A 23914-nucleotide genomic window follows, 5' to 3' on the forward strand; every position below is an offset into this window, starting at 1 on the left:
CAGATATCTACAGAATTCTTTTGTTTTTCCTAATATCTTTCATTTTATTTTCTTGAGTTCCCCAAAATTAGTCATATCACTTTCAAATAATGATAATTTTATCTCTTCATTGCATCTTGTAATTTGTTTTCTTTTCTAATTGCTTTGGCTAGGACTTTTAGAACAATCTCAAATGTCACTGGTATCAGAAGACTACCTTTTCTTTTTCCTGAAAGTTTCATGAGGATGCTTCTGCTATTTCATCAATAATCATGAAGCTGCTTTTGATTTGTCATATATCTCATAAAAGCTATAGTACTAAGTGTTCTTTAAAATCAGGAGTAGGGTCGGGCACGGTGGCTCACGCCTGGAATCCTAGCACTCTGGGAGGCCGAGGTGGGCGGATTGCTCGAGGTCAGGAGTTCGAAACCAGCCTGAGCAAGAGTGAGACCCCGTCTCTACCATAAATAGAAAGAAATTAATTGGCCAACTGGCCAACTAATATATATAGAAAAAATTAGCCAGGCATGGTGGTGCATGCCTGTAGTCCCAGCTACTCGGGAGGCTGAGGCAGAAGGATCGCTTGAGCCCAGGAGTTTGAGGTTGCTGTGAGCTAGGCATGATGCCATAGCACTCACTCTAGCCTGGGCAACAAAGTGAGACTCTGTCTCAAAAATAAAATAAAATAAAATCAGGAGTAGATGCTGGGTTTTATTTATCTTTTATTTATTTTATTTTATTTTATTTTATTTTATTTTATTTTGAGACAGAGTCTCATTCTGTTGCCCAGGCTACAGTGAGTGCCATGGCATCAGCCTAGCTCACAGCAACCTCAAACTCTTGGGCTCAAGCGATCCTACTGCCTCAGCCTCCCGAGTAGCTGGGACTACAAGCATGCGTCACCATGCCCGGCTAATTTTTTTCTATATATATTAGTTGGCCAATTAATTTTTTTCTATTTATAGTAGAGACGGGGTCTCGCTCTTGCTCAGGCTGGTTTTGAACTCCTGACCTCGAGCAATCCGCCCACCTCAGCCTCCCAGAGTGCTAGGATTACAGGCGTGAGCCACCTCGCCCGGCCGGTTTTATTTTTTATTCTTATATTTTGGGTCCTGTAAATTTCCCATAGTCTGGATTTTGGTGATTTTTTTCCCTTTTGTGTCAAGTTCATCTGCCCAGTGTTTCTTATAAATTAGTAATTAGATCTGGAAGCTTCATTGGATTCTTCTAGGGGACCATGGGGCAAAACAGCTTCATGGATGGTTGTGGGTTTTTTTTTTTTTATCAGAAGGGACATAATACCTCATGTCTCTCTTTTTGTGAGGTTAGCAGCCATAGATGGTCATTGCCTAGATCCTTTAATTCATTAGAGGTTATAGAACTGAGGTTGCCCATTGGTACAGTGACTATAAGAAACACAAAATAATTGCTTGATTCTTTTATTTCTAATTTTTAAGAATAATGAGCATTTTCCTAATATATTCCAATAGTTAATTTTTTTTAATGTAATAAATTACTTAATTTTTGTTTCCACCTGGTTTTGAACCGGGGACCTTTCGCATGTGAGGCAAAGGTGATAACCACAACACTACAGAAACCCAATGGTTAATTTAAAAAATATATATCATTATTAAATAATGGATTGTTAATATTTTTACATTTCACTTACTTGTGATGATTATTGTTACTGAAGTGCAAATTGTCCTATCTTTTCTTTTGCCAGTGGAAACCTCTACAAGGTAACTCCTAAGCCCCCTGGTTTTTTTTGTTTTTTTTAAGAGATTACATCTTGCTATGCTGCTCAGGCTGAAGTACAGTAGCTATTCACAGGCACAGGACCATGATGTACTGCAGTCTCTAAACCCTGGGCTCAAGCGATCCTCCTCAGCCTCCTGAGTAGCTGAGACTACAGGCGAGTGCCACTGTGCGTGGCCTTAATGCTTAAATCTGTTGATGTAACCCTAGTAAATCTTTTATAGATTTCCTTGTTTTCAAGTACCACAAGGTGTTCCTGGCCCATCTTGTACATTTCCTGGACCAGACTTAGAGTTGTTCATTTCCCCAAGGATCCCTGGTTCCTTTTACTGGGAAATGACATTTAGTAATCCAGTCTGACACTAGATATTCATTGCGATTAGGTTAGCCATTGTTTCTAGATGTTTTCAGTGGACCAGTTTAAGAAATCTGCATTTTTTTCTTTTAAGATAAAATGCATCGGGAATTCACACTGTTACTTCTGAGACTACAGGGTTTTCCTACACTGAAAAATCTCAGTTCTCAGGGACTTAGTTTTATCCTACATACACAACAGTCTCAAAACAAAAATAGCAACACTATAACTAATAATACAGTTACCAAACCAGTTTAAAGATTTTTCTATTGGTAGTTCTTTTTATCCTTAAGGGATATCCTACTAGAGATATACAATCAAATTACTAGGGTTTTTTTTTTGTTTGTTTTTTTTGTTTTGTTTTGTTTGAGACAGAGTCTTGTTCTGTCGCCCTGGGTAGAGTGCAGTGGTGTCATCATAGATCACTGCAGCCTCCAACTCCTGGGCTCAAGTGATCATCCTTTCTCGGCCTCCCAAAGTGCTAGAATTATAGGCGTTAGCCACTGTGCCCAGCCCCCCTGTATTCATTTTTATACTTCTTGAAAGTATTTCTAGGAGCACATAGATGAATTGCTGACAAGTCCTTCCCGCCCCCCCATGGCAATATTGTTGTGGGGGTACAATGTCTTTTGTCCTAATGAGGTAAATCTTGGTGGGCTCCTGGATGGGGGCTGGTCACCAGAAGGACCAAGCCATGATTAGAAGCTTGGGACTTTCAGTCCCATTCCTCATCCTCCAGAAAGGGGAGAGGGGTTGGAAATTGAGATAACAGTCAATCATGCCTATGTGATGAAGCCGCTAAAAAACTCCTAGAACTGGGCCAGGTGCTTGGTGGCTCACACCTGTAATCATAGCACTCTGGGAGGCCAAGGCGGGAGGATTGCTTGAGCTCAGGACTTCGCGACTAGCCTGAGCAAGACCAAGAGCAAGACCCCATCTCTACTGTAAATAGAAAGAAATTAGTCAAACAACTCAAAACAGCTGGGCATGGTGGTGCATGCCTGTATTCCCAGCTACTCGGGAGGCTGAGACAGGAGGATTGCTTGAGCCCAGGAGTTTGAGGTTGCTGTGAGCTAGGCTGACACCACGGCACTCTAGCCTGGCAACAGAGGGAGACTCTGTCTCAAAAAAAAAAAAAAAAAAAAAAAAAAAATCCTTCAACTATGAGGTTTGGAGGGCTTCTGGGTTGCCGAGCACATGGAGGTACCTGGAGGCTGGCACATCCCTCAGAGAGCATGGAAGCTCTGTCCCTCTCCCACATACCTCATCCTGCGAATCTTTTCCATCTGGCTGTTCATCTGTATCCTATGTAATGTCCTTCATAACAAATGGGTGAACATAAGGAAAGTATTTCCCTGAGTTGTGTGGGCTGTCCTGGAAATTATCAAACCCTGGGAGGGGGCGTGGGAACCCTGGTTTAGAGCCCATTGGTCAGAGGCACAGGTCACAGCCTGGAGCTTGCGATTAGCATCTGAAGTGGAGGAAGTCCTGTGGCACCGAGCCCTTAACCTGTGGGATCTGACTCCAACTCCAGTGTCAGAATTGAATTAAATTACAGGACACCCTGTTGGTGTCTGCTGGAGAGTTGTTTGGTGTGGGTGGGGGGAAAAGCCTACGTATTTTAGTGTCCAGAAGTGTTTATATTGAGTGTGAATGCAGAAAGAAAAACAGTTTGTTGTTTCCTGTGCCACACAAAGGCCGAGGCAGTACATGTAGGCAGTCCTCGCTCTGCGCGGTTCCCATTTGCACATACTTCAGTTACCACATTTTAGTTGAATAACTCCAGTCTCCCAACAACATGGTTCCAAATACATTTACCAAAGCTGAGCCTGGTGGCTCATGCCTGTAGTCCCAGTGACTTGGGAGGACTGAGGAGGGAGGTCCAGGAGTTCGAGACCAGCCTGGACAATATAGCGAGACCCCATCTCTGAAAAAAAAATTTTTTTAATTGGCTGAGTGTGGTGGCACGTGCCTGTAGTCCCCACTACTCAGGACGGTGAAGCAGGAGGATTGCTTGAGTTCAGGAGTTGGAGGCTGCAATGAGCTATAACTGCACCATTGCACTTCAGCCTGGGCAATAGAGCAACACACCATCTCTTTAAAAAAATTGATTTGCCATAGCGTCTTAACTGGGAGTAATTGTATAAGATGCAAATCTTTCTGCTGGCTCTTAGTCCAAAAAAGTGACACAAATGACAGATGCTAATCATGATCAGTGATGGCATTGCTTTCAAAGTCTGCTGGTGATTAGTTCGTCAGTGCATACCTGTTATTCAGTTCATGCAGGTGGCAACCAAGTGTATAATTGGGTTGCCTCGTTGTCTCCCAATGATAAAACAATGTATCACTTTACAAAAAATGGATAATGAGAAGACAGAGCAGCAAAAAAGTGCGGCAAAAAAATGAAAAGTGGTCGTGGATAATGCTGGAAGTGAAATTGTATGTGATTAGAGGATTTAAAAATGGCAACAGTGACCGGGCTGCGGTGGCTCACGCCTGTAATCCTAGCACTCTGGGAGGCTGAGGCAGGCGGATTGCTCCAGGTCAGGAGTTTGAAACCAGCCTGAGCAAGAGTGAGACCCGGTCTCTACTATAAATAGAAAGAAATTAATTGGCCAATTAATATATATATATGTCCCGGCCCGCAGGACCTTCTGTTACTCGTGGGGTCAAGGGGGACCGTGCCTGAAAGAGATGGGCGAGAGAAAGGAACGAGACCAAGCAAAGGGTTGTCAAGGTCTACTTTACTTGGATTCTTTGTAGGTTTTATAAGCATACAGAAACAAGGAAGTAGAAACAGAAAAATAGAGTGGGGCGACAATGAGGCTTGGGTCTGGGTTAATCAGCCCCAATCAGCGTCTTATCGGTACCCTGTTTGTGACTGGTTACTCATCTCCAACCTGGCAGGTGGTCGGGAACAATTGCAGTCAGCACTCCCTGGAGCATCCCGTGGTCAGCATGTCATGGAATGCATTCTTCTCGGAGCTATAGCTGGAATTTTCCAGGGCGAAGCCCGTGTGTAGGACGAGTCATAGGGGAGTTGAGGGTCTTTGAGGGTCCTTGCCTCTAACATCTCCCCCTCTCTTTATTAATATGAGGGAGATTTATATAGGTGGGTGGAGAGCCTGTCTTAGGCTACGCGATGGGCTTCTGCGACAAGCACCCCAAATATAAGATCTGGCGATTAATGTGAAGGTGAGGCCTCTGTCTTAGGCTATGTAGGTGGCATCCTGCTCCGGCACTTCTGATTATGAAGTGTGCCCCCGGGCATGGACCTACAATATTCCCGTCATGGAGTCACCTCACCGTCGGCGGGGTGTGCATCTGGTACACGGCATCGCGATAATCCCGTCATGGGCGTCTCCACGGCCTTGGAACCAACTGCGTTCCATGTCTGAGGCAAGGTTTGAGAAATTTAGACCTTTAGTGGGTGTATTGGGAGACTCTCTACGGAGGTCTTTTCTGGAGCCTCTTTGTTCTAGCCGTTGGTAAAACACGGAGACCGATTTTTGTGTGGCTGCGTCTACCTGTGACTTGACAAAATTAGTTAGTTTCTTAAATGCCCAAGGCCCAAAGGTGAGGAGCAACAGAAAACCTACAAGTGGCCCTAAGACACTGGGAAGCAATGTGGATAGCCAGGGGGATGTGGAAAACCAATTTTGATACCACGCTTCACTCTGTTCTCTCTGTTTTTTTCTATTTTCTAGGCTCTGTCTAACTCTTTCAATGCTATTTTCTACCAGACCTGTTTTGTCTGCGTAGAAGCAACATTCTTTAAGTGCTGCGCACAAACCTCCCTCTTGGAGGAACACTAAGTCTAGGCCTCTTCTGTTTTGTAACACTACCTCAGAAAGCGAAGCAAGGTATTCTTTGAGATATTTTAGGCCCTGCTGTAGCTCTTGGAGATCGTTATCGATGGCAGCAGAGAGCTACAGGTATTGCTGGTTGGAGGTGACTAGAGAGGCTATGCCTGTTCTAGCCCCTGTGGCACCAAGGCCTAGAACAACTGCGAGTGTTATGGCCGTGATGGGCTCCCTCTTTTCTCGGGGCATTGTGGTGCCTCGCTCCCAAAATTTGAGCTCCCAAAATTTGTCAGCAGGACGTATAGTGAGTCTGGGGAAGAGCATGACTAACACACAATATTCTCTATGCTTAAGAAACGTTGCAGTGACTATATACGGGGTAAGGCCGGAAGAACAAGCAAAATAAGAGGTGTTAGATGCCTGAATATACTGAAAGGTGGAGTCGACAGTAATCGACTGATTGCATATTTTCTTTAAGGGTGCAGGAGGCGGGGAAGCATTCTTGGGCTAAGAAGGCAAAGGCCTAGGCCTGTGACTTGGCTGAGTGTCAGGCCATCATGGGTCTCCAGGCCCCATCTGAGTTTGCTGGTGTCATTAGTAAATAATGGTTTACCAAATGTAGCGACACCTTTATAGAAGGGAGGCCGGGGGGAGTAGCATACCCAACACTCTTGATATTCTGAATTGTTGGCCTCTCGGATGGTCCTGACAGAGGCATTGACTAGGGTGAGAATTAGTTCTGCAGAGGAGGGGGAGAAGCTGACAGGTGAACCCAAAAAAGAGGCTTGCCCTGCCAAAAGAGTCCCATGGGCGAAAAGCGGGTAGGGAGGACAATGAAGTACAAGGGGGAATCGAGGGGGAAATAGCCAATGGCCTGGGCATTTATGGCCTGCTCGACTAAATTAAGCGCTTGCTGCCCTTCTTTAGTTAGGGAGCGTGAAGAGGTTGGATTGGCATCTCCCTGCAGGATGTCAAATAGGGGTTTTAACTGTCCTGTGGTGAGTTTTAAATATGGGCGAAGCCAATTAATGTCGCCTAGAAGGCGCTGAAAATCATTAAGGCATTTAAGAGAGTCTTTTCTGATTTGCACCTTTTGGGAGAGGACCTTATTGGGGAACAATGTAAAGCCTAGGAATAGGTGAGGGGGGCAGACCTGAATTTTTTCAGGGGACAGGCGGAGGCCTCGAGCTTGTAAGGCTGAGACAACCTGCACGGTAACTTGAAGTAAGGTTGCCTCATCGGCCCGGCGAGAAGAATGTCATCCATATAATGAATTATATATAGCTGAGGATGTTGAATTCTAAAAGAATCAATTGTCTGAGCTACATATTTTTGGCAAAGGGTGGGGCTGCTGGCCATGCCTTGAGGCAATACTCGCCATTGGAAGCGCGGAGAGGGTCCTATACAGTTTACTACCAGGAGACTGAACGCGAAGCGTTTGCAATCATCTGGGTGCAACGGTATGGAGAAGAAGCAGTCTTTTAGGTCAATGACTATCTTATAGTAGCCTTTGGGGATAGCTACGGGCGAAGGCAAACCAGGCTGGAGTGCCCCCATGGGAACCATTGTTTGGTTAACAGCCCGTAAGTCTTGTAGCAGCCGCCACTTGCCAGTCTTTTTTTGAATGTCGAAAATGGGGGTGTTCCATGGTGAAGTAGAGGGCTCTATGTGTCCGGCAGCCAATTGTTCCTGCACTAACGCTGTAGCTGCGGCTAGCTTGTTAGGTGGGAGGGGCCACTGATCGATCCAGACAGGGGAGTCACTTTTCCAAGTGATTTTATCTGCCTGAAGCGCAGGGGGATCAATGGCCCTTACGAAAAATGGTCTTTGAACCCTAGTCCTGATCTGTCTGACTTAGGGAGGGTGATCAGGGGTGCTCTTAGTCCCTGACCCTCTTTGCCTAAACCCTGTCCTGGGAGGAATCCCTGTTTAAGCATTTGGCTGGTTACAACTTCATTGGGGCTGCACATAATGACATTCATTTGTGCAAGGATATCACGCCCCCATAAGTTAACAGGTAGGCTCGGGATTACAAAGGGTTGAGTAGTACCTCTGTTTCTCTCAGAGTGTTTCTATGTCAAAATTTTGGAGCTCTGGAGAGTATTTTTAGACTGTCCTATACCTTGTAAGTGCGTAAGGGAGGGCTGCAGTGGCCATGAATCGGGCCAGGCGTCTTGGGCAATAACCGTGGAATCGGCGCCAGAATCAAGAAGGCCTTCAAAAAGTTTACCATCTAATTTTAGCCGCAGGGTGGGCCGTTCTTTGGTAATAGCTTGGACCCAATAGAGATCAGAAGAGCCAGGGCAGGAAGCACCTCGGTTAGAGGCGATGGCTGGGAAGGATGTATTAAGGGGCAAGGGCAATGCCTGAGCTAAGCGCTGTCCCTTAGAGACATACACAGGGCCTGTAAGCGCACTGGCTAAGATGTTAATTTCCCCGGTGAAGTCACTATCTACTATGGAGGGGTGGACTATGAGCCCCGCAAGAGTGGAGGAGGCTCGGCCCAGAATAAAAAAGAACATGTTAGCCGGGGGGGGGGGGGGGGGGGGGGCAAAGGAGCCAGTGGGCAAAATCTGAACACCATCCTCAGGTCTTAATATTGTGTCGGAGGAGGCACACAAGTCCACTCCTGCGCTCCCTGTGGTTGCTCGGAGGAGTCTAGAGTCTGGGGGCTCTCTTGTCAGCTGTTCCCCGAGGCCGACTGAAATTGAATAGGACGGGGGGCCCGGGGCTGGCCCCTCAGGCCGTTTCCCAAAAGGGGGGGCAAGGGGTTTCTAAAGACATCAGTCTTGGAGCGGCACTGATTGGCCCAATGCTTTCCCCTCTCACAGCGAGGACAGAGGGAGGGGGGCTGGGCTGGCCTGCCTGGCGGCTCACTGAGGTTAGGGGCAGCAGAGGAGACGGCTAGGGGGCACTGCCTCGCAAAGTGCCCTGGTTGACCGCATTTAAAGCAGTCCCTCTGTGCCGCGGTCCTTTGGATGGTGGCCCCAACCGCAAGCTGTACGGCCTGCGATACTTTATGGGCGAAGGGGTCAACATCGTTACACATTCCAATCATGTCATTAAGGTCTTTATTTTTGAGTTTGCCCCTGAGGATGGCCCTGCAAGTACTATTGGCATTTTCATAGCCCAATTGTTTAATAAGCCTATTATTCTCATCTTCGTGTCCGAGGGTTCGTTCAGCAGACTCTAAAAGCCTGCCCACAAATTCACTAAAACCCTCTTGAGCTCCCTGGGTGATTTTTGTCAGGGGAGTAAGAACAGATCCCGTAGGGGGAAGTGTTCGCCAGGCGCCGAAGGCGGCTGCGGCGGTCTGAGACAAAAGTCCAATTGGGAGTCTCCTTTGGCGCTGTTCAGTAGCAAATCTCCCCTGTCTGCTAAGCTTTTCAAGGGTCCAAGATGCAGAATTGGGGTTTTTTAAATTATTAGCAGCTGTGGTCTGGCAGCGGTCGAGAAAGTCGGCCTTCCAAGAGAGGAACTTCCCTCGAGAAAGGACCGCCTGAACTAGTTTGGTCCATTCTCCGGGGAGCAGGTAGCCGTCCCCTGAGGCTGCCTCTAGGAGGGAGTAGGTAAAGGGTGCATTGGGCCCATACGTCCTAACGGCAGAATTCAGTTCTTTTAAGGTTTTAAACTTTAGTCTGCGAAATTCAGTGGGCTCTGCAGTGGGCCCCGGGACTGTCTCCTCCGGGGGGTCATCACTTTCACTTTCCCTTTCTTTCTCTTCTGTATTCTCCTCATCTGAATCTTGGGGCGGGGACTGGCTCGAAGAAGGGGCGGCAAGGTCTCCTCGCCTATTAGACCTGGTAACTACCGGGAATGCGAGGGCTTTATGGGAGGACTTTAAGGATTTTTTATTTAAGGTGGCGTATGACTGGGTGGTCTCATGACGTGGGTGGCTAATGAAGACCGAATCTTTAAGCGTATCTTGGAGGGAGGACAAGTCTTTGGAAAGCTGAGCAAACTCTTTTTGAAGTTGTAAGACATCCTTTAATTGCGTAACCCTTTGACTTAAGTCTTTTTTGGCACGCAAAAGTAAGGGCATTGTAAGGGGAGGCATTATTGAAGGTGCGCAAATCTGGGGCGCGTAAGGAGGCGGCCATTCGGGATCGTGATATTGGGCCGCTTCCTCTCCGAGGGTTGCTTTTTCTGCGGGGTTCAGGGACTCTTGGAGGGGTTGTTTCTTGAATACCGGGTAGTTGAATGCATGAGGGGCTGTACCCTCGGGTAAGCGAGGATAGAGGGTCTTGGTGTCTGGCCTACTAATCGGGGGCTCGTCCCTAGATGTCTGGAGCTCCACCGAGGGGTCCTGAGGGGGCATATTAATACAAACTGAGGGGCAAGGGGAGGGGCATGTGGTTCCTTAGGATCATTAGGGGAAGCCGACCCTCTGGTCGCCTCTAAAGCCGTTTTTGAAGCGGACCGCGACACGGGTTGGAGGCAGAATTCTGCTACTTTTATTGGAGAGCAGCTGCTTTATATTGGGGTCTGAATCTGCTCCCTCAACAATATCTCTGATTAGTCCCCAGTACGAGAAAACGGATACAGGGACGGCATCTGGGCCCTGATTTAGAAGTAAATTGTTTAGATCTCTGCCTACCTTTTGCCACTTGCGTAGGTGAATCTCAGGTCCACCAACAATGAACCAAGGACAAGCATGATCAATGAACACAAAAAACTTTACTAGGTCCTTTTTCTTAACTCTAATTCCTCTCTCTCTGAGCGAGGCCTTGAGATCCTTGATAAAAACGGCCTCTTTAGACAAGGAATGGCCCATCTCGATGGGATGACAATGTAAAAAATCTACTCACCAGACCGTCGATTCTGTGAGCGGCAGAAAGGAGGTCTCTTCAGGGATTCTCCGGAGAACTGTCTGTAAACTGCGTGTCATCCGACAAAAGTCCGTACCTCGAGCCCCGAGCCCCACGTTGGGCGCCACTTGTCCCGGCCCGCGGGACCTTCTGTTACTCGTGGGGTCAAGGGGGACCGTGCCTGAAAGAGATGGGCGAGAGAAAGGAACGAGACCAAGCAAAGGGTTGTCAAGGTCTGCTTTACTTGGATTCTTTGTAGGTTTTATAAGCATACAGAAACAAGGAAGTAGAAACAGAAAAATAGAGTGGGGCGACGATGAGGCTTGGGTCTGGGTTAATCAGCCCCAATCAGCGTCTTATCGGTACCCTGTTTGTGACTGGTTACTCATCTCCAACCTGGCAGGTGGTCGGGAACAATTGCAGTCAGCACTCCCTGGAGCATCCCGTGGTCAGGACGTCATGGAATGCATTCTTCTCGGAGCTATAGCTGGAATTTTCCAGGGCGAAGCCCGTGTGTAGGACGAGTCATAGGGGAGTTGAGGGTCTTTGAGGGTCCTTGCCTCTAACATATATAGAAAAGAAATTAGCCAGGCACGGTGGCACATGGCCGTAGTCCCAGCTACTCGGGAGGCAGAAGGATTGCCTGAGCCCAGGAGTTTGAGGTTGCTGTGAGTGAGGCTGGCGCCATGGCACTCACTGTAGCCAGGGCAACAGAATGAGACTCTGTCTCAAAAAAAAAAAAAAAAAAAATGGCAACGGTAAAGTGAAAATAAGACAAGGGCTATGCCTGCCCAAAGCTACAGTATGAACTATACTGCAAGTCTGATGAATACAATAAACAAGGTAAAGTTGCTTCAACATCTTCTAGTTTAAATTGCACTTGGAACAGAAGCCACTCATGGTTGAAATGGAATGTTTACTTCTATGTTAAAAGCCAAAGCACTTAATTACCACATTGCAAGAAAACAGTAAGTGCAAGGAGACTGAAGAAGAAAGTTTTACTGCCAGTAAAGGCTGGTTTCATCATTTCAGAAGTCAGCACGAATTGATTAATTCGAAACTGTCAAGCACAGATGAGGATGTTGCTATGAAATCTGCCCCCAGATACCAAGGGTTATTATTAGGCAGGCAGTGGACGCAAAAACGATAAAGGTGTCTTAGAAGAAATGATGCTGGCAAAAACTTCAAAAGAACTCTTGGAAATATTTCACAACATTGGATATACAAAGGATAAAATGTTGGAAGTTGATCCAAACTCAGAAAAAAGTACAACAATTTGCCAAGGCATGAAAAAGATGCTCCCTGTATATCGTAAGTTAAAGGAGAAGAAGGTGAGCAGTATGAAAATTACTCTTGATAAGTTTTTTACAAAGAAATAAAACACTTCAATTTTCAGTGGTTCTGTTTTAAATTACAGTGTACTAAGTATTAGTTTTTCTATTTTTTTTTCATTTCTTTGCACATTTATAGCTGATGACAGTAAGAGAGCTTTAAAGGTTTTTTGTGTTTGTTTTTTGTTTTTTTGTATTTTTGAGACAGAGTCTCACTCTGTTGCCTGGGCTAGAGTGCCGTGGCATCAGTCTAGCTCACAGCAACCTCAAACTCCTGAGCTGAAGCGATCCTCCTGCCTCAGCCTCCCGAGTAGCTGGGACTATATATAGGCACGTTGCCACCACACCTGGCTAATTTTTTCTATTTTTAGTTGTTTGGCTAATTTCTTTCCATTTATAATAGAGACGGGGTCTCGCTCTTGCTCAGGCTGGTCTCAAACTCCTGAGTTCAAGCAATCCTCCGGCCTCGGCCTTCCAAAGTGCTAGGATTCCAAAGTGCTAGATTGGACTGCAGTGGCCCAGTCATAGCTCACTGCAGCCTCAAACTTGTGGGCTCGAGTGATCCTTCTGGCTCAGCCTCTTGAGTAGCCGTGACTACAAGGCACCTGCTGTCATGCTCAACTAATTTTTAAAAATCTTTTGTAGATACAGGGTCTTGCTATGTTGCGCAGGCTGGTCTCAAACTCCTGGGCTCAAGCAATCCTCCCAGCTTGGCCTCCCAAAGTGCTGGGATTACAGGTGTGAGCCACTGCCCAGCCTTTTGTGTTTTATTTTGGTTTACTTTGTTGTTCTTTCTTTAATTTTTTTGAGCTGGGAATTTAAGTCATTTTCAGGTTCTCATTTTTGCTAATAAAAGTGTTTAGTGAGCCAGGCACCCAGCACTTTGGGAGGCCGAGGTGGAAGGATCATTGTAACTGTTATCTCTTGGTTGGATGAAGCACATTCATTCTCTATCACATTGGCTTATGGGTGTGAAATTCCATAAGTTCTTGCTGAAGACAGAAAATGGTTTCCTATAGCCTTGATATTTAAAGAAAAACTTGTCTGAATATAAAATCTCTGGTTCACACTTTTAAAAAATATAATGTTCCTAGCACTCTGGGAGGCTGAGGGGGGCGGATTGCTTGAGGTCAGGAGTTCGAAACCAGCCTGAGGAAGAGCGAGACCCCGTCTCTACTATAAATAGAAATAAATTAATTGGCCAACTAGTATATACTCGGGAGGCTGAGGCAAGAGGATTGCTTGAGCCCAGGAGTTTGAGGTTGCTGTCAGCTAGGCTGATGCCACGGCACTCACTCTAGCCTGGGCAACAAAGCGAGACTCTGTCTCAAAATAAATAAATAAATAAATAAATAAATAAATAAATAATATAATGTTTACAGCATACTGCTCCCTTGTCCTCCCGCTTTGTATGTTGGTTTTTAAAAATCTAATGCCATTCTAATTCTTTTACCTTTGTAAATGATTTGATTTTTTTTGCCTGAAGACATTTAGGGGTTTTAAAAAAATCTTTGTAATCCAAGTTTTACTAGGACATGTCTCAAAGTTGGTAATGCTGACTGAATTTTCCCACGTTCCCAGTGTGCTGGGAATATGCAGGGTTTTTTTTTCCTGGAAAATTTTCTTAAATTGTAGTGTTAAATATTAGCTCTAGTTCATTGTTTAGTTTTCTTTTCAGAGACTCCAATAGTACAGATGTGCTTTATTTTTTAAATTATTTTTTATTTTATGGGGTCTTCTGGTAGGGACCAGAAAACCTGCTAGACAAATTCTAAAAGAGCTATTACACTCAAATGTGCTTCTTCTTTGACCATCTTCTGTCTCCATTACTTTCGTCTGACCCTGCCTACTTCTATATCTCATTTTCATTCTTTTTATTATTTTCCTGTCTTTGATGCTCCTTATTAAATTTTTATTTGAGCCTATTCTCCATTAGGCATCTTGTAATTTAATCTTCATTTCTAAATAATTCTGTCTGTTTCTTCCATTTCTTTCCTGAGTTCAATCAACTTGCTTTACATTTCTTCTTGGGTTTTTTCTATTTCTTTTTTGTTTTTTAATGTTCCACAGAGGAACGGGTCAGTCTCCATGAGTGGAGAAAGATGTGGGTTTTGACTATTTCTGATCTTTGCTTTTTAATTTCTCATCCAAGGTGGTTCTGCATATCTTCAAATGCTTGTTTTGGGGATATTTAGTTCTGCAGAGTGTTTTATTACAGCTTTCTTCTGCTTTCTGGCTGTTTTCTCAGAGGTGTGTGTGAATTTTCCTGGATTGATATGTGATGAAATTCATTTTATAGTATTTTGTAATAAACTCTGTAGGAACCTATTAATCTTTTTCTTATTCATTTTTGTGGTATTGGGTATTTTACAAGGTCCCAAATAATGTGCCCTCTTCTGTCACCATTGCTTTGGTGAATTTGTTTTTGAGTAGGGAGAAGGGTTGTGGGTCTTCTCATTTTGTTCTTTTGTCTTGGAGGACCATGAGATTTCTCCATCTGCTTCCTTCTTCACATCCAAATGCTAGGGGACACTTCTAACTTCCTTTTTGTGTAGTTGCTCTCCCAGGGTCTGTTTCCAAGATTCTGACTTCACATCCCTTATGTATCTTTAAATCCCTTTCCTGTAGTGCCAGCTCTGACCTACTGCAGACACTTTTTAACATTTTCAGGCTCAGGGTGGACTTAAGTGTTTCTGGAGAGGTCTTAGATCAAGCTTGGATCCCATCACTAACTCCCTCTTCTCTTTCCACCCGTTTTTCTTGGGGGTCTTGGCTCGCCACAAATCATGGCAAGTGGGGGAGATCATGAGCTTTCATTTGTTTTTTGTTTGTTTTTACTCAGTTATTTTTATGTTTGAGCATTCTTGTCTTCAAGTTTTGAGTAGTTTTATCTTTCTTTTCTCTTCACTCCATACTGGTTTTCTAGGCAACACTGGGAGATAGGGACCTATGCTGCCATCATTGTCTTCCTCCTGGAAGCCTCTCACTAAATACTGACTTCCCGTCCACCTAAGGTGTAGAGTCCTCAGGATCCAAGGGAGACTGTGGCCATGAATGGACACTGCTGCAGTTCTTCTGAACTGGAAGTGGAGACTGCCACCCTGTCATTGGCCTGCTCGTACCTTGGAACCAATATTTCTAAAAGGGCCACTGATCCTGATTATCAAGGAAGAAACTGTTGCTGCCACACAGTGGAGACAAGGAGGAGGCTGTCATACCCAGGGGACCCCCTGAGACATCTCAGGACTGCCAGGTTCAATGAAAGATTCAAGTGACCCAACATGGGCAGGATTACCAAGGAGTCAGACCCTTTAGGAATGAGGTTTGGGTCACCTCATTAAATAAAGATCCTGAGGACAAAAGGAACATAGAATGGGTTTGGAACAAAAATTTTAAAATACCAATCTAGGGTTAACAGATAAAACACAGGATACCCAGTTATATCGAATTTTGAAGAAACAACTTACTTTTTAGTGTATATCCTATTAACAACTAAAAATTAGTTATTTCTCCAAAATTCAAATTTAACTAGACATCCTGTATAATACATTTACTGAATCTGGCAGCCCTAATTATGACCTTGTAACTCGTTCCACAGAAGACCCATACTTTCTTCCTTGCATGTAGAATAGAGATTAACCAATATTTTCCCCCGTCTTTTCCCTTGTTACATATAAAGTGTGTTATTGATTATTATTTTTTTTTTGAGACACAGTCTCACTCTGTTGCCCAGGCTAGAGTGCCATGGCATCAGCCTAGCTCACAGCAACTTCAAACTCCTGGACTCAAGTAATCCTTCTGCCTCAACTTCCCAAGTAGCTGGGACTACAGGCATGCACCACCGTGTCTGGCTAATTTTTATATATATACATATTTTTAGTTGTCCAGCTAATTTCTTTCTATTTTTTTAGTAGAGACGGAGGTCCCACTCTTGCTCAGGCTGGTCTCAACTCCTGAGCTCAAAGGATCTGCCCGCCTCAGCCTCCCAGAGTGTTAGGATTACAGGCATGAGCCACTAGGCCCAGCCTTCTTATTGATGATTAACTTCATAATTCAGTGCATTTATTATGACATATCAAGGTGAGATTATAACTAAACTATATCAACATGCTCTTTCCAACTGCCACAACAGGGAAAGAGAAGTCCGGAAATCTAGGCCCTGGCAATGACATGTTTTGCCCCAGAACTGACAACCTTCACATTTCATTAGCCAGGCCTGGGCTCGAGGCCAGGCCTACCTTCAAGGTGAGGAAGGGTACTGATGTATCTGGAAGCAGAGCCCCAGCAACTGGTGAACATCGTTAACATCTGCACAGGTGCACAGAGTAACTCATGGATGGACTTTGGGTCTCTCCTTTGGGGAAGAATTTCTGGTTGTATGAGGAATAGTTGCCCAGGAGCATGGTGTTGCTGCCGAGATCTCTGGGAAGCTTGAGTGTGAGCAGCAGTATGTGCTGCCGAAGATGCAAGGTGTGGAATCTGGCTGGCTGGCTCACGCAGTGTCCTGCCCACCCCTTGGCACACCTCCCTAGGCACGCTGAGAGGATGCAAAGCCAAAAGCTTTTCCTCAGACATTGCTTAGTCAGGTTAAGCATATGCAGACACTATGATTCAGCAGTTCTGCTCCTGGTACATAGCCCAGAGAAACTGTCACAGAGGTACGTAAGAATGGCCACTGCAGCACAGTTTGGGGGGGGGGTCAGAATGGCCACAGCAGCACAGTTCAGGGAGGGGTCACTCGTGTCCAGCACTTCAGGAGATGGATGCATGGTGGGTAGACAAATGGACAAAAGGATGGATGGTCAGCTCTTACACAGAACAATTTTCTTCATCTTAGGCTAAGGATTAACACCACCTTCTGCATCTGTGGGCAGAAAGAAAACTGCATTTCTGGGCCGGGTGCGGTGGCTCACGCCTGTAATCCTAGCACTCTGGGAGGCCAAGGCGGGCGGACAGCTTGAGGTCAGGAATTCGAAAACAGCCTGAGCAAGAGCGAGACCCCGTCTCTACTATAAACAGAAATTAATTGGCCAACTAATATATATAGAAAAAATTAGCCGGGCATGGTGGCGCATGCCTGTAGTCCCAGCTACTCGGGAGGCTGAGGCAGGAGGATTGCCTGAGCCCAGGAGTTTGAGGTTGCTGTGAGCTAGGCTGATGCCACGGCACTCACTCTAGCCTGGGCAACAAAGCGAGACTCTGTCTCAAAAAACAAAAACAAGAAAAACCAGAAAACTGCATTTCTGGATTCCCTTGCCACTGGATTCTGTTTGGGAGATTGATTCTACCAGTTAGATGCCCTCTGAATGATGTGGATGGAGGAACAAAGTTTTATTCCTTGTTTGTCCTGCAGGACCAGGCTTGGAGATGTCTCTCTGCAGCAGCATCAGGTCTCTGGCTTTGTGGGTATCAAGAGGCAATGGTGACAGTCCCACTGTGCAGGGTCCAGGCCCAGCTTCTCGGGTGCTGAGAGGGGCTGGATTGCAGGCAGGGCAGTAAGTTCTGGAACTTGACAGCTCCAGTGGTGGCCTCCTGGAGGCCCACTTCTGCAGCTTTCCCAGGGATTTTGTAAGTACCTGATTCTGTCTTAAATTCCTTTTCACTGAAAACAGCTAGAGAAGTTTCCATTTCCCAGAACTGACCCCTTCCTGATTTGGCAATGGCTTGCCCAGGTGACAGAGCAAGTTACCGCCCAGCTCAAGTTTGACACTGCCCTGACCTGGTCACAGGTCCCACTGCCCCAGGCCCTCCTTTCCTTTCCTAGCCCACCCCATCTGGAGGGCTATGGCTGGCCCTCAGGGAACCTGCAGGCTGGGAGCCCAACAGACAGGGGCAGTAGGACAGGCTCTTCCCCAGGAGCAGCGAAGCCCAAGCCACGATTCTCCCACCCAGCACTGACTCCTGTTTCTATAGCATCTGGGGTGCTGGCCCAGGGCTGAGAGGCTTGGGGACTCTGTGACCCTTGCAGAGCTCTGCTCTGACAGTGTATAGTAATGGAAATCTGCTACAGGATGACAAAACACTGTTACCACCCAGCTAGGTGACCTTAGGAAAATCACTCAACCCCTCTGGCCTGCAGATTTCCTCATCTGCGGGGCCCTGCAGAGCTGTTGCAAAGAGGAACTGAGGCAACACACGCGTGCCTGGCAGCAGAGTTGGCCTCAACACAGCTCAACACCAAGTGTCTTGCATACTTGGAAAAATGAACTAGGGGAACTGGTTCTTACCTGGGAAGATTCCTGAGCACAGATTAGGTTTCTCAGGAGATGAGGTTAGGGAAAGTCAGCTTAGTTTTAGTCCAGATCATGTGGGCCCCTATTCTGGACCCCACACCATACTGGCAGGCCCTACCCAGCGCTGGCTCCAATCAGCACAGCCTGGGGAGGACGCTCTCCCTCGGGAAGAGGCCACCTGGCTACTGTGGCATCTCACTGTTCCTGGCTGTGGGCCCATCATCTGGCCCAGCCTGAGCGCCCCAGGGCAGTGACCCTGCACAGCTGTGAGTTGAAAAGCACTGGCCCACAGGTCACGAGGGCCAAATTGTAGCTGCAGCCTCTTTCCTAAGTCAATGCGTGATGGCTAAGGGCAAGGCCAGACCCCCTCTGTGAAGTGGAGGGAGGATGTTTTCTTCTCCTGCCTCCGAGGCAGGGACTTTGGAAAGTCCTAGCATCTGGGCAGGAACCATGGAGCCCTGTGGTCCTGGGATTTCATCTGGAAGCTTTCTTGGGGCCTATGACTCTGTTTTGGTTGGAATGTTTGTCCCTTCCCAAACTCATGTTGAAATTTAATTGCCATGGTAACAGTATCAAGGTTTGGGACCTTTAAGATGTGATTAGGCCACAGGAGCTCTGCTCTCATGAATGAACTAATGCCGTTATCACAGGAGTGGGTTCGTTAGGAAAATGAGATTGGCCCCCTGGCACTCACACGCTCTCCCTCCCTCACCCTCTGTCTTCTGCCATGGAATGACACAGAAGGCCCATGCCAGGTGTTGGCCCCTCAATCTTGGACTTCCAGCCTCCAGAAGTGTGAGCTAATAAATCTCTGTTCATCATAAATTACCAAGTCTCAGGTGTTCTACTATAGCAGCAAAAATGCACTAAGAGAGACCTCCACACCCCCACCCCAGTGAACCTGCTCCCAACCAGGGCCCAAAAGAAAACCGCCAATGAGGGTCGTTGGTGAATGCAGGATCTTTGGGAGAAGAGCTACAGGAGTGTGTCCTGGCCTTTATCAGCCCCTAGTAGGCAAGTCCCCCACAAGGGCCATCGACCTGCCCTCACTTGGCCTCCCCAGGGCTCAGACAGCAGCTGACAGCCCACGGAGGTAGTCTCCTGCCAGGGGCAGCACGGCCCAGTCGTCAGTCCGCAGGGCCACGGGTACTCCATCTTGCTGGGCTGCCTCTAGCCGCAGCAGCAGCCTCGAGTTTGGGGGCAAGCGGATTGCTACACAGTAGCTGGTGGGGGGCTGGGCCACCACCACAAAAGGCTCCAGGTGGTGTGACACCAAGGGCTTGAGCCCCTGTGGCCCAAGTGGGCACCACACACGACTCTCAGCGCCCTCTGGCAGGCAGGAGTGCCAGAGCTCCTCAAAGAAGCCTGGCCCGGCCCCCTCTGGGGGGTGGGGGAAAGGCAGAAAGAGGTCAGAGAAGTTCACAGTCAGGGGTGGCAGGTGGGCATGGCAGGTGAGACCAGAAGGTGTGGTATAAAGGGCGTGGACATCCAGCTGTGCGGGGGCTGGGCGTCGGGGCTGCAGCGGCAGGAGCAGACGGCGGGCAGGGCGGCCAGGGCACAGGCAGGGCATGTGGACAGATTCCAAGGGTGCATAGATTTGTCCTTCCACACGGAAACGCAGTTCCAGAGAGTAGATGGGCTCCAGCGCCTCCACCTGGAGCTGCAGCACAGGGAGTGGGCCCTTGATCTCTCGGGACCCCACGCTCAGCCGAATTGGGGCCGGGGCCTCCTGCACCATCAGTGCTGCTGCAAAGCCCTGGTTCTCAGCCACCAGGGAAGAGGCTAGTGCAGGTGCAGTAAGCGAGGGGGCCAGGGCTACCCCCAACTTGGGCCCTGCCAGGTGGGCCAGGAGGATGTAGTAGAGGCGGGCGTGGTCCCGCCCGTCAGGGTCCTCCAGCTGCCTGGCCAGGGCCTGCAGCAAGTCTGCCAGGCCATCCCCACCACCGGCCTGTAGCAGGGCCCGGCAGACCCGCAGCAGGGCCTGCTGTAGGTCCCACCCTGTGCAGTGGGCAGCTGCAGCCTGTAGAAAACTGAGGGTGGCACTCTGGGCACTCCCATCTGCCACTTTTGCCAGCATTTGCAGGTGCCAGCGAAGAGCTTCATCTCTGCCAGGCCTGGATACCACCTCCTGCCGCAACAACACCCTCAGAGGCTCCCCCAGCTCAGGACCCACCTGATCCAAGAGGTCCACAAAGTGGGGAGCCAGCACAGGCCGGGCTCGGTACAGCTGGGCCAGTCCATGGATCAAGGGTGTCAGCACCATAGGTTGCCCGGCCAGGCAGCGGGCAACCAGGTATGAGGCCTGGAAGCAGAGAGTAGCCAAAGCCCGGGGGCCCTGGTCCAGGGCTGCCCTCTGCTGCAAGCCAGCCATTAGCTCCTCCAGGGAGCCCCGAGGGCTCTGGACCAGGCCTTTCTCCTCCTGTTCCTCATCTTCCGCACAGAGCAGGCACAGCAAATGCAGGCGGGCCAGGAGGGCCATCGGGTCATGCAGGAGACTGGGCAGGAGACCATGGCAGAGCTGGGGCCTTAGTAGCAGCGGCGCAGCCTCCTCACCTTCCAGGCCCAGCGGCCAGTTCTCAGGGAAGCTCAGGAGGCAGTGCAGGTAGAAGAGATGGGTGGGCAGGGGCAGGGCTGGGTGCTGAGCAGCCAAGGTGAGCCGGCGGAGCAGCAGGGCCTCATCCTGGGCGGTGAACAGCGCCTCACCAAAGGCTGCCTTGAGCGCAAGAACTGCGTGCAAGAGCGTCAGCTGCGCTGTGCCCAGCAGCCGTACCAGCTGCGGCTTGAAGAGCGCTGGTGGCTGTCCCTGCAGACCCCGTAGGGCCCAGCCCAGCAGCCACAGAAGCTGGGCCTGGGCCACAGGTGTGAGCAGATAGGTCGTGTCTAGAAGCTGAGCCACAGCAGCCCGCAGCTCCCGAGCTTCCTCTGGGCTGGGCTCTAGAGCGGCAAGGCCACGCTCCCCCTCCTCAGCTGCCGGCCAGCTGGGTGCCTGGGGCTGAAGGTGGGCATCACCCTCTTCGACTAGTGACCAGTCCCAGGAACCACCCCTAGTGGGGGAGGCCCCGGCCATGAGCAGGCCCCGCAGGCCAGCCCCAGCCTGGGACTGGACTACCAGGGTGTTGCGCAGAGCAAGTGCCAGCAGCAGGCTGAGTGGCTGGACAGGGCCCGCCTGCCCCAGCAGGCCCCGCAGCACCCCCAGGGCACCCCCCAGCAGTCCGGGCTTGCAGCTCTCCAGCTCTCTCAGACACTCACACGCTGTGGCCTGTAGGGAGCGCTGTTCCGAGGTGGGGCCAAAGCCTGGTCCCAGGTCGCTGCCCGAGGCCAAGCCAAGCAGTAGGGGAAGCAGCCGGCAGGAGGCGCCCGAGGTGGGGCCCAGCGCGCCTCCTGCCACCAGGGCTGTGGTAGCTGCCAGCAGCAAGAGCCGCCGGAGAGCTGAGAGCCTTGGGGGTAGAAGTACCAGGGTGTCCAACAGAGACGTGGCAGCCACCTCTGCCGCAGGTGCGTCAGGCCACAGCTGGACTGGGTACTCCAAGCTCAGGACCAGCAAGGACACCTGGGACGGGGGGTTAGGAGGGAATCATGAAGATGAGGCTCAAGACGCGGGAGGCTGGGGTAACCACATGGGCCAGGGAGGGGACACGTGCAGGGCTTACCTTGGTCTGTTCGCTTAGCTTCTCACTCCTCAGGTCGCTCAGCAGGTCGCGACCCAAGTCCTCACCCTCGGGACCTGCCATGAAGGCAGACGGGCTGGTCCGGAAGGCCGCCAGGCGCTGGGCCCAGGCTTCCCGGCTCAGGGGCCCCATGGTCAGGCGCGCAGGTTCCTGTGGAGGAGACGGGGAGCGTCGGGCCGGCGGCCGCGAAGACTCGCGGGGCCCCGCGGCCGCCAGGGGGCGCCTTCCACCATTCCTCCCCCCACCCCGCAGGGCCGTCCGGCAGATCCCAGCAGAGACCCCGCACCGGGTCCCAAGACGAAACCAAGCCCTTTCGGGGGTGTAGCCGGGGCGGGCCGCCAAGGCTCCGTGGGCAAGCAGGGGCGGGGCGCCGGTGCGTGCGGAGCGCTCATTAGGCCGCCTGCGGCCGGCACCGAAACCACAGCGCCGCCCCGGCCCCCGGCGCCCGCGGTAACGGGCTCGCTCTCACCGCCTGACTCAGCCGCCGCGGGCGCTCGGCCGGCCGGCTCCTTCCGGGCTGGCGGCGCGGCGCGGCGCGGGGCGGGGCGGGACACGGCGCGGGGGCGGCGAGGCCGGCGGGGTGGGGGCGGGGCGTAACGGGGCCGCCTCCCCGCCCGCCGCCGGCAGGTGCCGACTCGCTGGTTTCGCTGGGGCTGAGTAACTGTCCCGCCGGCAGGCCCCCCTTCCCCGAAACCGCCGCAGGCCCGTGGAGGTGGGTGGGCCCGGCTCCCGGCGCGGGGGCTGCGATCCCGGGGCCCCCGGCGGACAGCGGCCCAGGCCCCGCCTGCGCTGGCCGAGCCGGTCAGGAGCGCAGCCAGCGCGCCCCCCGCCGGCGCTCGGGCGCACTGCACCCCGCCCCGGACGCGCGGGTGGCGTGGGGTGCGGGTCCTCGGGCTGCCCGGGTGGCCTCTAGGGCCATGCGAGGTGCGGTCCCAGGGCGCCCGCAGAAAGAGCGCACGGCGGCCCCAGCAGAACCGGTCGGGCGGGCGCCGCAGGGTTTGGCTTCGCTTTCCCGACGCCTGTCTCGGGGGCCCCCCAACCGCTCGGCTTTGGGGCGAGGAGCCGGCGCCCGGGTCGCCGCGGCGGCGTGGGCGGGGCAGGCCATAGTCGAAAGGAAGCCAGAAAGCAACGGAATCCACTCGGGAATTGCGGGTTGTCAGGGCCTGGCGGGTCACGGGGCTCAGGGCACGCCTAGCAGAGCTGGGGAAACCAAGGCCCATGAGGAGAGCGGCCTCGCCACCGGAGGTCCAAGCAGGCCTGGAACCCAGCACTCCCAACATCCAAAGGGCTGGCCCCGACCTGTTTGGGGGCATCCTGGCGGGTAGCCCAGGTTCAGATGCCCCAATGACCGCTGGTTTCCATGGCACAGAACCGCGTCCAGAGCGTCCAAACCCCACCCCCACCAGCCTAGCACCTCTGGCTCATAATTAGACGCTTTGAAGATGAAAAAGGACTAAGCCCCCATGCCAGCAGCTGCCAACTCGCCTCTCCACTTCCTCCAGGCTGTGCAAGCCCCTCCCTAACCCATCCTGCTGCAGCTCCAGACAGGAGGTGGAGGGGAGCTAAGGGGTAGAGAGTGCTGTCTGGGTACCTTAGGGTGTCAACCATGGGGCTCCAGACAGGGACCCACCTGGAGAGACAGGTCCAGCCAGAAAGCCCAGTCCTGGCTTCTCTGGGCCCTGGCTCCACAGTTGACTCACAGGCGGCAGCCCCAAACCACTTCCCTCTAGGTGCCTCAGTTTCTCCATCTATAAAATGGGAGTGATGACTCCCACCCAAGAGGCGGTGGGGTGGGGCAGCCTGGGTAATTAAACCTAAGATGAAAGAGGCCAGGATGAGAGCAGCCCTGAGGAGGGAAGGCAGCTTGGAATGGGAGCCTGTCTGGTTTCCCTGTCTGAGGCCCAGAGGGTGCTGTAACTGCACATCCCCAGCCGTCACCAGGCATGGTAAGGCAGAAATGATTATTAAACCCATTTACAGTT

The 23914-nt window shown here is 50.4% G+C and overlaps 1 protein-coding gene and 1 non-coding gene across 3 annotated transcripts; both read right to left on the reverse strand.

The window, feature by feature from the left end:
* Window positions 1-13760: 13760 nt before the first annotated feature.
* On the reverse strand, window positions 13761-13822 carry LOC142870779 (U7 small nuclear RNA). Its single transcript, XR_012919116.1, has one exon. It is a non-coding gene; the product is annotated as a U7 small nuclear RNA (small nuclear RNA).
* Window positions 13823-19200: 5378 nt separating this feature from the next.
* Window positions 19201-22471, reverse strand: AP5B1 (adaptor related protein complex 5 subunit beta 1). Of its 2 annotated transcripts, none has more exons than XM_012778111.2 (3): window positions 22402-22471; window positions 21915-22082; window positions 19201-21814 (listed from the first exon to the last, which is right to left on the reverse strand). In XM_012778111.2, exons 2-3 carry the CDS (start codon window positions 22062-22064, stop codon window positions 19331-19333), a joined length of 2634 nt encoding a protein of 877 aa, XP_012633565.2. In that variant the 5' UTR covers window positions 22065-22082; window positions 22402-22471; the 3' UTR covers window positions 19201-19330. The 2 variants fall into 2 exon arrangements, with proteins under 2 accessions (XP_012633565.2, XP_012633566.2); XM_012778112.2 differs by lacking the exon at window positions 22402-22471 and adding an exon at window positions 22219-22372.
* Window positions 22472-23914: the final 1443 nt, after the last annotated feature.

This window comes from Microcebus murinus, chromosome 4 (assembly GCF_040939455.1).
Source record: "Microcebus murinus isolate Inina chromosome 4, M.murinus_Inina_mat1.0, whole genome shotgun sequence".
Classification (NCBI taxonomy): domain Eukaryota; kingdom Metazoa; phylum Chordata; class Mammalia; order Primates; family Cheirogaleidae; genus Microcebus; species Microcebus murinus.